Source organism: Telopea speciosissima, chromosome 3 (assembly GCF_018873765.1).
Source record: "Telopea speciosissima isolate NSW1024214 ecotype Mountain lineage chromosome 3, Tspe_v1, whole genome shotgun sequence".
Classification (NCBI taxonomy): domain Eukaryota; kingdom Viridiplantae; phylum Streptophyta; class Magnoliopsida; order Proteales; family Proteaceae; genus Telopea; species Telopea speciosissima.
The window spans coordinates 47,474,284-47,488,145 of NC_057918.1; the positions used below are offsets into that span (position 1 = coordinate 47,474,284).

General features: G+C 42.6%; 2 protein-coding genes across 4 annotated transcripts; one reads left to right on the forward strand and one right to left on the reverse strand.

Annotated features, from left to right (window-relative positions):
* Positions 1-1,617: 1,617 nt before the first annotated feature.
* Positions 1,618-5,896, reverse strand: LOC122656763 (sterol 14-demethylase-like). Of its 3 annotated transcripts, none has more exons than XM_043851405.1 (4): positions 5,875-5,896; positions 4,761-5,242; positions 1,707-2,719; positions 1,635-1,674 (listed from the first exon to the last, which is right to left on the reverse strand). In XM_043851405.1, exons 2-3 carry the CDS (start codon positions 5,223-5,225, stop codon positions 1,721-1,723), a joined length of 1,464 nt encoding a protein of 487 aa, XP_043707340.1. In that variant the 5' UTR covers positions 5,226-5,242; positions 5,875-5,896; the 3' UTR covers positions 1,635-1,674; positions 1,707-1,720. The 3 variants fall into 3 exon arrangements, with proteins under 3 accessions (XP_043707339.1, XP_043707340.1, XP_043707341.1); XM_043851406.1 differs by having other exon boundaries at positions 1,636-1,679; positions 1,712-2,719; XM_043851404.1 differs by having other exon boundaries at positions 1,618-2,719; positions 5,875-5,895.
* A 4,747-nt stretch (positions 5,897-10,643) lies between these two features.
* Positions 10,644-12,957, forward strand: LOC122655236. Its single transcript, XM_043849448.1, has 4 exons — positions 10,644-11,146; positions 11,374-12,352; positions 12,439-12,531; positions 12,655-12,957. Exons 1-4 carry the CDS (start codon positions 10,644-10,646, stop codon positions 12,955-12,957), a joined length of 1,878 nt encoding a protein of 625 aa, XP_043705383.1.
* The last annotated feature ends 905 nt before the right edge of the window (positions 12,958-13,862 follow it).

A 13,862-nucleotide genomic window follows, 5' to 3' on the forward strand; every position in this document is an offset into this window, starting at 1 on the left:
GGGTAGCGGAGATAAACAACTCTTGAACTTTTAGATGCAGTTCTAGCATCATCACCATGGGATGAAGGATCAGAAGGCCATCCGAAAGGGTACCTTGTGACTGAGATTGAGATTCCCAAACCTGCAACTCATCTTCTCTAATAGCTTTCCTTCATCTCTGTTCTTCACCGTCCCGTGTCATCAGGGCCATGAACGCTAGTCCTCTCTCGCCTCACTCTCCATCGCCTCTCTCATTTTCTCGGTTCGATTTTTGGATGTATGTAACCCCCTGGCCCCCTACCCCCACCTCCTTTTCTCTTCACTTTCCATTCCTAGGATCCTCAACTCCATCCATTTGATTGATATCGTACAAATTAAAGCCATGAGTTTGATGGCTTGCTGTGTTAAGTGAAGGCTGCCATGGATAATGGAGCTGCAAGGGCAATTTCAACTGAAAGAAGATGGAGGAATTCTAGCAGCAAACCATCAAACTCATGGTCACAATTAGATAATGGGGGAATTTCTTTGTGTTCTGAAATCGGAAATCAAATCTCAATTCCTGATAAACATCAAATAAGAAATAGAAATGACAATGGACAGCAATCGCATACCTAGATCGATCGATCGATCAGAAAGGGATTAATGGCCGCCATGTTCTTTGGCGTGCTGCTGGTGTTCGAGATGACGACGCTCTTCAAGGAGAGCGACTAGGTAGGAGAAGATCATGCCACCGAAACAGACATGGTAGAGAGGATCAATCAAGTCAGTCATGATGTACTTGCGGTGATAGTTATCCAAACCTCTATTGATAACTTGTTTCACGTGATTGCTAGAGAGAAAGGAGGAGAGACAGGGATGCCTGCAACTCATCTTCCCCAATTTTGGGGAAGATGAGTTGCAGGTTTTTTTTTTTTTTTTTTTTTTTTTTTTTTTTTTTTTTTTTTTGGATAAGGACAATTCCGTCAGTTCAAGTCTAATTTTTAATAGTGTTAGTCATGAACTAACGGAATAGGCTTATTTGTTACCGTTTGCAAACCTCAGGGGGGTACGCAGAATTTTCCAAAACTGGGGGGTGAAAATATCCTTTCGTCAAACCTCAGGGGTGGTATGTGTAAATTTTACATATAAATATGAATTTTTTTTTACTATCCATTTACATCCCAATCGAGGATTCAATTATGTCGAAAAGAGGAGTCAAATAATGACAATTAATGTTAAATAACCTATGAAGGAATTCCTTCGACCCTCAGCCCCACCCCCACCCCCACCCCCAACCAAAATAAAAATTCCAGGATTAGATGAGAAAGGGTGAGGGGGAAAAAGAACTATGTGGATACAGGCAGGGGCCAAATGACCACCCCACCCTCATGAAAGGTGGAAATGCCGCCTGTGCTGATGCTTCTGCGAGTGTGCAAGGGTCATGATCCCCAATAGGAAAAACTTCCCCCAAAAAAATTTATAACTGACAGAAAACAAAATCATAGAGTTCCACTACGATTTCCATTTTAAAAAAACAAAACAAAAGAGTTCCACTGCTAACAACCAAAAGTAAACATTCCCCCTCCCCTCCCCTCCCCTCCCCTCCCCCTCTTCCCCCTGAAAAAAAAACACAAAAAATGCAAAGCCCTACAAATTCAAGGACAGCAATGAGGATTGAAGAATAAGAATCAGCAAACACAATCACATGAACTAGGTCATAGAAGTAGAAAAATTTGCTGACAACTTGCTCTGTGATAGTTAGTTAGTCAACAGAAAGTTGTCGACGCTTGTACCGCACTATCACCTTCCCCTTCACACCCACAACCATGGCATTCCAATCAATTTCTGGGAAAGGGGAGACTAACTCCAACTCAAAATTTCTAAGTAAATGGCTCCATATTGCCTTTATCTGCAGATATGCAAATGGCTCTCCAAGACACCCATGTCTCCCACCCCCAAATGAGATGTATGAGAATGGCCCCACTGCCTTGTCCTCTTCCCTTCCTGCAGCAAATCTGTCCGGGTCATACCTTTCTGGATCCTTATATATATGTGGCAGCCGATTGGAAAAAGCTGGTGATGTGGCAACAATGTTTCCCTTCGGTATGTCGTATTCTTTTCCCTCCCGGGTCGTCACACTGAAGTCGGTGTGAGAGCTACGCAGCAGCAGTATCAGAGGAGGATGCAGCCTCAGGGCTTCCTTGATGCACCTGTACAGGACATCCATCTCAGACAGGATGTCATGATCAACCTTGTTCCCATGCTGCTTCATCAGTCTCCTCTGTTCATCCAACACGGCGGAGAGGTACTTGTCATGACATAAGAGATAAGCCCCAGTCCAGGTAGAAGTGATGGAACTGGTGTGCTGTCCAGCAAAAAGGGCAGCAATGAGCAGACCAGTGACCTCACTCTCTGTTGTTGGGCGTCCGTCTTTGTACTTTGAATCAATGAAGCATTGCAGCATATCATTCTCCGATTTGCCAGCATTTTTCCTAGAACATATGATCTTTGTGAAGATCTCCGCAAGCTTCTTACGGGCACGATCACGGCGGCGGTGAGCTGGAATGGGTAGGTATGGGAACATGACACTGATTGGGAGCATACCATTGTCAAGGTCGTGGAAGAGTGCAGACACATCATCAAAGAGTTTATCACGAACTTCACGACCCAGAAGGCATCTACTCGCTGTCAAGATAATTAGATGCTCCAGTTCATATTTAAGGTCCACCTCACCACTGTCTCCCCACTTTGAAAAGTAGTCCTGCCCATATTGTGAATGGACACAGCATCAGTACCAGTTAACTCCCAAAAACATGGCCATTGTTCAGCATTACTTCATTGGCCAAGGGCTTAAACATGACTTAATGAAGATGTATTACACACAGATATAGCATTTAAGAAATAAATATCAAGTTGGAATATTGGAGCAAATAACTAGACTACTGTCACTACTCCCATCATCTCAAAGTTTATAGATACAAGTAGAGAGATAAAAACTTACTTTTATCCAAGCATTAGTATTAATAACAAAGCTGATACCTCAGGTTTGCAAAACAAAGAGTGATACAAGAGGATCAGGACCTGTTGTTTGGCAGCTCATGTACAAGAGATTGACTATAATAAAAATCAGAATGCATGTTTGATTCATTAACATGTGTTTTTTGTGAATTTTCTTGATTAGTCAATAAGAACTAAAATAGGGCCAAGGAAAGCTCCAAGAGTTACCATAAAATCAAATGTTAAAATCATCTACTCATGCTATTTTTATTGGTATAATCTTAAAGGCTCTGTATAGGTCAGAGCCTTAAAAATTTGACACATGGCATGTTATTGGGATGACAAAGCTTGACTAAAGTTCCATCGCCCTAGACTTTAGACATCCCCAGAGATTGAAATAGCTCATAAACAGAATTATACAAGGATCAAGCTGAATACAAGAAAATAGGAGGTTTTACAAGCTAGCAAATAAAACCAATTTCAGTGGGATTTAGTGCAGGGCCTCAAACCACGATGACAATTTATATGTGGACACCCAGACTTCCCACAAGAAAGAGACCGACACAATACTTGAGCAGTTACATAGGGGAAAAGAAGAATTAATAGGTATCAAGAACATAAAAGATAACTTTTATGAGCCTGTGATTGTTCACAACATTTCTGAACTGTTAGTAATTGTATAGAACTACTCCTGAAGTACTCCTCTAGCATACATTGACAATAAACTGAACTGATAGCAGACCCCCTAATTTACATTTTCTGTTTAGTAATTTCTAATTATGCACCTGAGCTCACAGCTGAAAATTGGTGTGTTTGGAGATCAGAACAGATTATGCATTTCAAAGACGAGTAAGATCAACTTCAATAGCAGGAAAAATAGAGTGATGAGCAAATAAAGCCGCATGAAAGATGAGTATAAAATTTGGATAGTGCACTAATTTTATAGTGCTGGTATAATTATTTTTGAAACAATTAAATAAGCATCTTTCAATTGATATGCATCTTAGAATAAGAGAGATGGGAGAGAAGGAAATATTGGTCTTATAGAGGTGACCTCCTCAAATAACAAATAATTTAACGGGTTTTAAATATACATATCCCAGACTGTATAGGATTTCCATTTAAATAAGACATACAAGACTCACTAGTAGTGGTTGAATAAGTTACAAGAACTCCTAATAACAACTCACACACCTCCTATAACTTCTCACACACTTCCTATAACTTCTCACATCTCCTATTCCTATGCACAACAACACCGCACTAGTGATAACTACACAATAACTTACATAACCCACTATCACTCTCACCTGCCACGTAACATCAACATTTCAACTAAATGGCAGTCTGTTGGGTTATCTTAGGCAGCTTCAGAAACTAGCAACAGGCATGCCGTGCTCACTTTCCTACCCCCAGGAAGCAAGTCCTGTTGTGAAAAGTTAAAACAGAAAGGCAGCAGCTCTGCCAGGGAGAAACACCACCAAATACGGCTAGAATTGCCAGATTGATTTATAGGAATAGAAAAGGGACTCATTTGCTCATGACAGGAAAGAAGAGAGTCAGACTACCAGATTGCTCACATCAGTATATAATTTGCATCTGGCAAAACCACCACACCATCACCCATGAAAAACATTTGTGCACAGAAGTGCGTGTGTGTGTGTGTGAGCACTTCAGTGCATATAACATCTGTGGCCAATCTACAAATTGGAATTCCTGATGAAATGCACAATTTTACTTGCTGTAAAGTTTTCCACAGATGCAGACAGAAAAATAAGGACAAGTGCTAATGAAGGGAAAGTTACCTCAGCTTCGACAACCATTTGATCCACATAGCCCTTCAATTTCGTCACCCTCAGAGATTCCGTGAAGAAGCGGAACTGTTCCTGTCGCACTGAATAATCAACATCGAACACAACACCTGGACCAAAAGTGGGCACATTGAATTGGTAGACCTCTTGCTGGCTAAGATCGGACTCGGAAGCCTTGAAGAAATGAGCGGATACTTCAGGTCCAATGAGGAAAGTGATTTTCTTGTTCAAAAGATTCACAGTGAATACACTTCCAAGTTTTGGATACTCTTCCTTGAGCATCACAATGGGGCCTTTCATGAAACGAGCAAGTCCACCAAACAATGGCCATGCCTTTACAGTTGGGGGAAGTCGTTTTCGGGATCGAGGTATCAGAAGGGCAGAAAGAAGCTTTGCAATGATTATTGTTGCGACAATGAGGAGACCGACATTCAAGGGCTTATATTCCTTCAAATCCATAGCTAACGCAGAAAAATCTACAAGGTGATAAAAGCATTATAAAAGAGATAAGTGAATCAAGAGAGAAACAGAACATGGACAACACAGTTTAATTCCAATTTAAACAGAACAAATCCTGCTCCATTAGAAACCCGGATAACAAAAGCAGAGGTACAACTATTCGTAATTTGCCAAGTTTATAAGCGTCCACATTGATGACTTAAACCAAGAAAATGCGAAAAATAGATCTAGCCAATATCTAAATGCTCATTTACAGTAAACGAATAAAAGTAAAATAAAACAAAAATTTGACAGAAAATGAACAAATTAACTCAAAGAAAAAGAAATATAATGAGGATCTTATGGAGTAATTTACAGATAATTCAAAGAAAGTGATAATTAAACAACTTGGTAAGCTAGAACACATACAAGAGATCACTTATCAAACGGAGAAGAACACATATCAGAAAGAACTACCCAAATGTTGACCTACGACTAATCTTCTCTCAAGGCAGACGACAACTTCAATTTGTAAAAACTAGGTCGATTCTTGTGTTTTGAAGACCTATAAATATTGTGCATTAAATTGAAAGCAGAACATTGCAGGATCGGCAGCTATGTCAAAACCAGTGTTATTTGGAAACAAATCGATCGAAAGTTGGACCATTACCTGCTCACCGATTTGAAGAGACGATGAGAGAGAGAGAGAGAGAGGGAGAGTCATTCACAATTCCAGTCTGTTTGGGAGCATCAGAGACATTTCGGGATCCCGAATGCTAAATATACTTTTCAGCTTTCTCTTCCGACCAAGTGTTTGATATTTAATAGGTGGGAGAGGGTTTCTACAAGGGTAGTAGTGTAAGAACGGATCTCCACACTACAACCAATGAAGGATGATAAAATGACATCATTCATCTGAATCACAATAGGAGAGAGAGAAATGTTAGGGTAGCTTCCATTGTTTATTATGTGAGGAGGGTGTAGAGGAATCTGTACAAGGGCAGTGTAGCAGTATTTATACCTTAAGGGGAAGATCCCAACCAATCCACTTTATTGGATCGGATTAGGAATTTGCTGAAAGAATATTATTTAAAAAAAAAAATAGGGCAGGCCTTAGTGCAACAGTGAGGTTGCTCCATTGTGACCAATTGGTCATAAACTCACATTTGGAAGTAGCCTTTCTACGAAAGCAGGGGTAAGGATGCATACATTATGACCCTCCCCAGACCTTGTATCTCTCTCTCTCTCTCTCTCTCTCTCTCTCTCTCTCTCTCACACACACACACACATACACCCTCCTTGCCTTCTTATTGGATATTTTGACATTTTATGTATGTCCATTAAATCCAGTTTAGTTTGATTGAATTAATTAATTATATTTTCATTATGTGCTTGTTATAATTGTTATATGGAAGAAAGTTCTTTGTGGGGGAGTGTATCACCCCACGCCTAAACACATAGGGGTGAAATGACTTCCCACTCCCACGAAAGGCGAAAATCCTACCCCTCATGATGCCAACATATGTGCTCTCATTGGCCATGAACTCGTAGGGGTCACACTCCCCACAAAGAACATTGACCCTTGTCATATTTTGTGCAACTGTCCTTTATGTACAGTTATTTTTTCTCAACTATGGACAGACTTGGGCACTATGTTCTAGGGTTGTCATATTATATAATTCATTGGTTGGAAATATAAATACAAGCAGTTTAATGTTTTGAACATTGATCCATAGAAATTCTTGAATGGTACACCGCTAGTTGTGTTTACCAAAAGGAGTTCCTGGTAAGTACTTTTTCCCATACCTAAGAGGCACTTATCGTTACATTTGTGTTTTGTGCGTCTACAATGTGCCAATGGTTAATGTCTACTAACAAGACTGACTACACACTGGCCACTCAGTGTAGGCGATATAAATGGTGATTGGGTTGCTACTCAATATGGTTTTCCCTACCTATTTAGGGAGAACATCCAAGTTAGAGAGTTGCCAGATTGTACTGGTCAAAATCTGGGGCCTGGTAATTGTTTTGTTAAGTGATACGCCACATTCTGTGCATTAATCTTGATCCTACACGTGGCCAATCTTGGACCGTAAGCAAGATTAGTTCAAAAGCGTGCCTAGGAAGAACCACGCTTATGACGGTTACAGGGCAGGTCCACTAAGGCAGTTAACCAAGTAGAGGCCCCACGTGCTCCAAGAATCACCAGATCCCGAGATCTAAGGAAGATGGTAGTTGGAGTGGGAGTTTCCTAAATCCATGCTCCCTAAAAAGGAAATATCCAAAGGGGAAGGATTCTCTCAGATCCCCCCCCAACCATTATAAATAAGGAGCCTTGATGCTCATGTAATTCAATTCAATAATCAATAAAGAAATTCCATTGCTTCACAATGTCAACTCCAGTTTTCCCAATTTTGTTAAGTTCTGAATTAGTTTATCAGTTGTGTTCTTGGAGAATATCTCCGGCAGAATTCTTCACACAACAGTTTGGCGCCGTCTGTGGGAACCGGAGAATAAAGACCTACGAAGATCCCACCATGACCAACACTAGAAATCAGTCAAGAACTACCAGAGCCGCAGCCGCGACAGCGGCTAATGCACCTCCGGTACCCCCTGCTGTTATCCAGGAGGAGACCTTGGCTCATTCGGTCGGTTCACGTATGGCAGCTGAGGATCCAATCCCGGAGGACCATGAACTACCGCACCAGGAGGGGTCTCATCCAGGACTTCTGAGGGATCCACCACGGTACGTGACTGCGGACAGTTCGATGCAATGCAGACCCGCTGGGAAGATAAGATGGAGCAGATGATGGAGATGCAGCGTGATCTCTTACAGAGGATCCCAATACCCCTGCCTCCGCCGCAAGACAGGGAAAGATCTCCATCTCTGGGGCATAATGAGCACCGTAGCAACACAAACAACACCAGCCAGAGAAACAAGGAAGTGGAGCGGAACGCCAAGAATCAAGACTCTCAGATGACCAAAGTTGAACACGCCCTGAACAAAAAAAGTCTTGGAACTCCAAGATCAGATCCAAGAAATCATACGGGGAAAGAACCAAGCCCCCAGCCATAACTTTCACTTCACCACGGATCTGGCGTTCACGGATGAGGTGCAATTTGAACCTCTCCCAAAGGGGTTCAAGATGCCAACCATAGAACAATATGCAGGCACCACGGATCTGGAAGACCACTTGGAGACCTTCAAATCCCTACTATTCTTTCAGGGTGCCTCCGACGCTATCATGTGTAGAGCTTTCCCTTCTACTTTGAAAGGAGCGGCACGACAATGGTTCTCACGGCTTCCCCTGCGCTCTCTTTCCAATTTTACAGACCTCGGGCAGGCCTTCTTGGCCCACTTTGTGAGCAGCAGAGTTCACAAGAAGATAGTCACCAACCTTCTAGCCATAAAGCAATGCCCTAATGAATCAATCAGGGGCTTTCTTACAAGATTCAACAAAGAGGCATTGGAGGTACGGAACTTAGACCAGATGGTAAAATTCCAGGTGTTGTGTAGCAGCATCCGAGATGTGGAATTGAAGAAATCCTTGATCATGGATGAGCCCGGAGATATGTATGAGCTATTCTCATGCTGTAAGAAGTATATCAATTTGGCCAACATTCTCGCAGCAGAGAAGGAGGACAAACCCTAGAAGAAGGCCCAAGAAAAGAAAGATGAGTCAGTTCGTGAAGCCGGTTCAAAGCGTAGCCGAGATGACAAAGACAGTAGGAGAAAGAAGGATGAAAGAAAAGCCTAGGTCCCCAAAGCCACAGATCTAGAGTCAGAACCAGTCTATACAGCCCTCACTCATACCCGAGCTCATATCCTGAATGAGATAAAGGACCAGGTGACCCTGCAGTGGCCTGCCAATACTGTCGGTTTTACCAAGACCATGGCCATGACACTGAAGAATGCAGACAGCTGAAAGATGAGATAGAGGCCCTCATTCAGAGGGGACACCTGGGTAGGTTTGTCAAGAAAGTGGGAAGTGACAGAAGACAGGATTATCGTGCTCGGGAGCCTGAGGGGAGACAAAGATTGCCTGCCAGGGCTGATAAGGAAGAACAACCTCGAGGTAAGCCCCATGCAGAGAATGCACCCTTGAGAGAGATAACCACCATATATGGAGGACCAGGAATGGGAAGAGGAACGTCTAACTCTCAAAAACATCATAGTCAGAACGTTCTCTAAACTGAGGAGTCAGATAAAAGGAGGATGGATCAGCGAATAACCTTTTCTGATGAAGATCTGGCTGACATCCAATTTCCTCATGACGATGCATTGGTGATCAAGATGATCATTACCAACTGTATGGTGGGAAGAATCCTTGTGGACAATGGGAGTTCAGCTGACATCTTGTACTACGATGCCTTCAAGAAAAAGCTCCTGAAATCTGAGATGCTAAAGAGAGGAGAATCCCCCTGTACGGATTCAATGGGGCCCTAGTACAGGTCGAAGGATCAATTGAGCTGCTCGTGACCGTGGGAACGGAGCCCAAGCTTGTAACGGTGAAGATGAACTTTTTGTTGGTGAAAGTGAATTCCACGTATAATGGAATATTGGGGCAGCCAAGACTCAATGCACTATAGGCGGTGGTTTCTACTCCACACCTAATGATGAAGTTCCCAACTGATCATGGGATAGGAGAGTGCAGAGGGAGTCAGAGCGCTGCCCGCAAATGTTATGAAGGATACCTACAAGCCAAAGGAAAGGAGCCTCAAACGCTCCTGATCAATCTGGATGACAACCGAAATGTCGTCGAACAAGAAAGGAATGAAGCCGAGGAGGATCTGGTCCCCGCAGAGATCGTAGAAGGAGATGCAAAATGTACCGTGCAGATAGGCGCAGGGTTAAGTGGAGAAAGAAGAATTACCTTCATAAACTTCTTGAGGGCAAATGTTGATGTATTCACCTGGTCTGCGACTGACATGCAGTGTGTAGATCGCAAGTTGGCCGAGCATAAGCTTAGTGTATACCCCACTGCCAAGCCGATATTCTAGAAGAAAAGAACCTTCGCCCTTGAATGGCAGGAAAAAGTAATCGAGGAAGTAACTAAGCTATTGGAGGCTGGTTTCATCGAGGAAGCCATCTACCCAGAATGGCTCTCTAATGTTGTAATGGTACCTAAGCCCAATGGCAAGTGGTGAATGTGTATTGATTTTACTGATTTGAATAAAGCATGCCCTAAAGACTATTACCCTTTACCTCGCATTGATTTACTAATAGATGCCACGATGGGCCATGAGATGTTGAGCTTCATGGATGCCTATTCCGGTTATAACCAGATCAGGATGTATGAACTTGATATCTTGAAGACTTCCTTCATCGTGGGGAGGGATACATATTGTTATACTTGTATGCCCTTCGGGTTAAAAAATGTCGGGGCCTCTTACCAACGATTGGTGAACTACATTTTCAAGCATCAAATAGGATGAAATATGGAAGTATATGTAGATGATATGTTGGTGAAAAGTCTAAAGGCGAATGACCATATTAGAGATCTTGATGAGGCATTTCAAGTCCTAAGGAAAAGTAAAATGAGGTTAAACCCAGCCAAATGCGCTTTCAGTGTCACCTCAGGGAAATTCCTTGGCTTTATGGTCTCAAAAAGAGGAATAGAAGTGAATCTTACAAAGATTAAAGCCATACTGGAGATGCGCCCACCTGAAAGAGTTAAGGAACTACAAGAACTCACCGGGAGGATAGCGGCTCTGGGAAGATTTATCTTAACCTCCAGAGATCGTTGCTTACCTTTTTTCAAAGCTTTGAAGAACCAAGCACGAGAGAGGGAAGTTAAAGGGACCATGCTCACCTTCGAGTGGACGGAGGAATGTCAGACCGTGTTTACGAAATTGAAAAGGTACTTGGCACGACCACCCCTCCTGACCAAACCTGAACCTGGAGACACATTACAGTTGTACTTGGCAGTTACCACAATAGCGTAAGTGTCGTATTAATCCGAGGAGATGGACGAGTCCAGAAACCGATCTATTACATCAGCAAAGTACTCCTAGAGGCAAAAACCAGGTATAACAATGTGGAGAAATACGCTTATGCATTAGTAACAACGGCCCAAAAGTTGAGACCCTACTTCCAAGCCTACACTATTGAAGTAATCACCAACTAACCTCTGAAAAAGATATTAGCCAAGCCTGACCATTCGGGAAGGTTGGTGGCATGGTCAGTAGAGTTAGGTGAATTTGACATCCAGTGCAAGCCCCGAAATGCCATTAAAGCTCAAGCCCTAGCAGATTTTGTTGTGGAATGCACACTACCCGAAGAAGAAGCTCCCCCACGTGAGGAGCCTGAGGAATTGACAGAGCAGTGGACGCTATTCGTGGACGGTTCATCTAACGTGGATGGTTGCGATGCAGGACTGATATTAACAAGCCCTAGAGGGTTCTTAGTACAATATGCGCTAAGGTTTGAATTCCAAACCACCAACAATGGGGCGGAATATGAGGCACTAATTGCCAGATTGAAATTGGCACAAAGTTTGATGGTAAGAAATATTGCTGTACACAGTGACTCACAGCTGATAGTCAACCAGGTCAAGGGGGAATATGAGGCAAAGGAACCGTGCATGGCACAATACCTAAGTAGAGTACATGACCTGATTACTAAGTTCAGCCACTTCGAGATACTCCTAGTGCCCCGAGCACAAAACGTGTCAGCAGATGCCCTTTTGAGGCTGGCCACCTCAGATTTTCAAGACTTAGGTAGAACCATCTACATAGATGTCCTCGATACTCCGAGCATAGAGCAGCCAGAAGAGATATTACCAATCGAGATGGAACCCTATTGGATGGATCCTATAGTGAACTATCTCCAAAAGGGTACATTGCCCGCCGATAGGGAGGAAGCAAAGAAAGTAAGAATGAGGGCAGCACGGTATACAATGATAGGAGGAATACTCTATAAAAAGGCGTTCGCTATGCCTTACTTGAAATGTCTACGACCAACTAAGGCGGAGTATGTTCTGCGAGAGATACATGAGGGCATTTGTGGACAACACTTGGGGGGCATGGCACTCACTCACAAAGTCATCAGACAAGGATATTTTTGGCCCTATCTTCGCAAAGAAGCGATGAGTTTTGTCTGCAAATGCCTGATATGTGAAAAATTTATGCCTGTCACTCGCCAACCTGTAAGTTTGCAACAAAGCTCACCTCAATTTCGAGTCCGTTGTCTTTTGTGCAATGGGGCATGGATATACTGGGACCTTTTCCCAAGGCACCTGGGGGAAGACAATTTGTAGTTGTGGCTGTGGACTATTTCACCAAATGGGTGGAGGTAGAAGCTTTGGCTGTGATTTCTGTGGCAAAGGTATGGAAGTTCTTTCTTCACTCAGTAATTTATAGATATGGAATACCGAGAACTCTCATCACTAATAATGGAAAACAGCTTGAGTAAAAATTCAAAGAGTTTAGTGATCAGTATGAAATCTAGCTAAGGAAGACCTCAATTGCCCACCCCCAATCCAATGGACTAGCAAAGACGATGAATAAAATTCTACTATATGGAATTAAGAAGAAGCTAGAAACAACCAAGGGATTGTGGGTAGAAGAATTGCCTAACATTTTATGGGCATATAGAACAACAACGAGGCTGGCAACAGGGGAAACACCCTTCATGTTGGCATATGGAACAGAGGCAATAATTCCTGTGGAGATAGGAGAAACATCCATGAGGGTGCAATTCTACAATCCAGAAGTTAATGATGAAGAATTAAGGATAAACCTGAATCTATAAGAAGAGATTAGAGACACAGCTCGGGTAAAAAACGGGGCTCATCAGCAACGAATAGCACGCCACTATAATTTAAAGTTAAAAGTCAGAAGATTTTACCAAGGAGAATTGGTCTTACGCAAGGTAGAAGCTTCAGATCCGAGGTCCATAGGAAAATTAGCACCCAACTGGGAAGGACCATACAGAATCTCCAAACAAGTGGCATCAGAGGCCTTTCATTTGAAGACTCTGGAGGGGGTACCCATACCACGGTCTTGGAATGTAAAAAATTTATGAAAATTCTACCAATAAGGTCAGGTTGTCTAAATTTCAATTTTCATTTGATTAAAGCAAAGTTTTTTTTGGAAATGTCAGGCTACGGCTAATAAAGGCATCCTCAGTTGATCAAACAATTAATGGCAATGATCTGTTCTTGCAATTATTCTTTTCCTACATGGTTATCGTTGTTACTAATAATGTGCTAACAATTACCATAATGGTGAGTTGCACCATAGGGACGTTTCCCCAATCAAGATGATGGCCATCCGACTATAATGGTGAGTTACACCATAGGGGCGCTTCCCCAATCGAGATGATGGTAGTTTGACCATAATGGTGAGTTGCCCCATAGGGGCGCTTCCCCAATCAAGATGATGGTCATCCAACCATAATGGTGAGTTGCACCATAGGGGCATTTTCCCAATCAAGATGATGGAGATCCGACCATAATGGTGAGTTGCACCATAGGGGTGTTTCTCCAATCAAGATGATGGTCATCCGACCATAATGGTGAGTTGCACCATATGACCGTTTCCATAATTAAGCCGATGGTCATCCGACCATAATGGTGAGTTGCACCATAGGGGCATTTCCCCAGTCCACATGATGATTATCTGGGCTCGCCGACAAGTTAAAAAAAGAATGAAGAG

Bases quoted from the DNA above. Each gene is read 5' to 3' on its own strand.
- LOC122655236 (XM_043849448.1), top strand. From the start codon at position 10,644: ATGGAAGTATATGTAGATGATATGTTGGTGAAAAGTCTAAAGGCGAAT. The intron at 11,147-11,373 runs GTAAGTGTCGTA...CCATTCGGGAAG, and splicing joins TTGGCAGTTACCACAATAGC to GTTGGTGGCATGGTCAGTAG. The intron at 12,353-12,438 runs GTAAGTTTGCAA...CCTTTTCCCAAG, and splicing joins TGCCTGTCACTCGCCAACCT to GCACCTGGGGGAAGACAATT.
- LOC122656763 (XM_043851404.1), bottom strand. From the start codon at position 5,225: ATGGATTTGAAGGAATATAAGCCCTTGAATGTCGGTCTCCTCATTGTC. The intron at 2,720-4,760 runs GTAACTTTCCCT...CAATATGGGCAG, and splicing joins AAATGGTTGTCGAAGCTGAG to GACTACTTTTCAAAGTGGGG.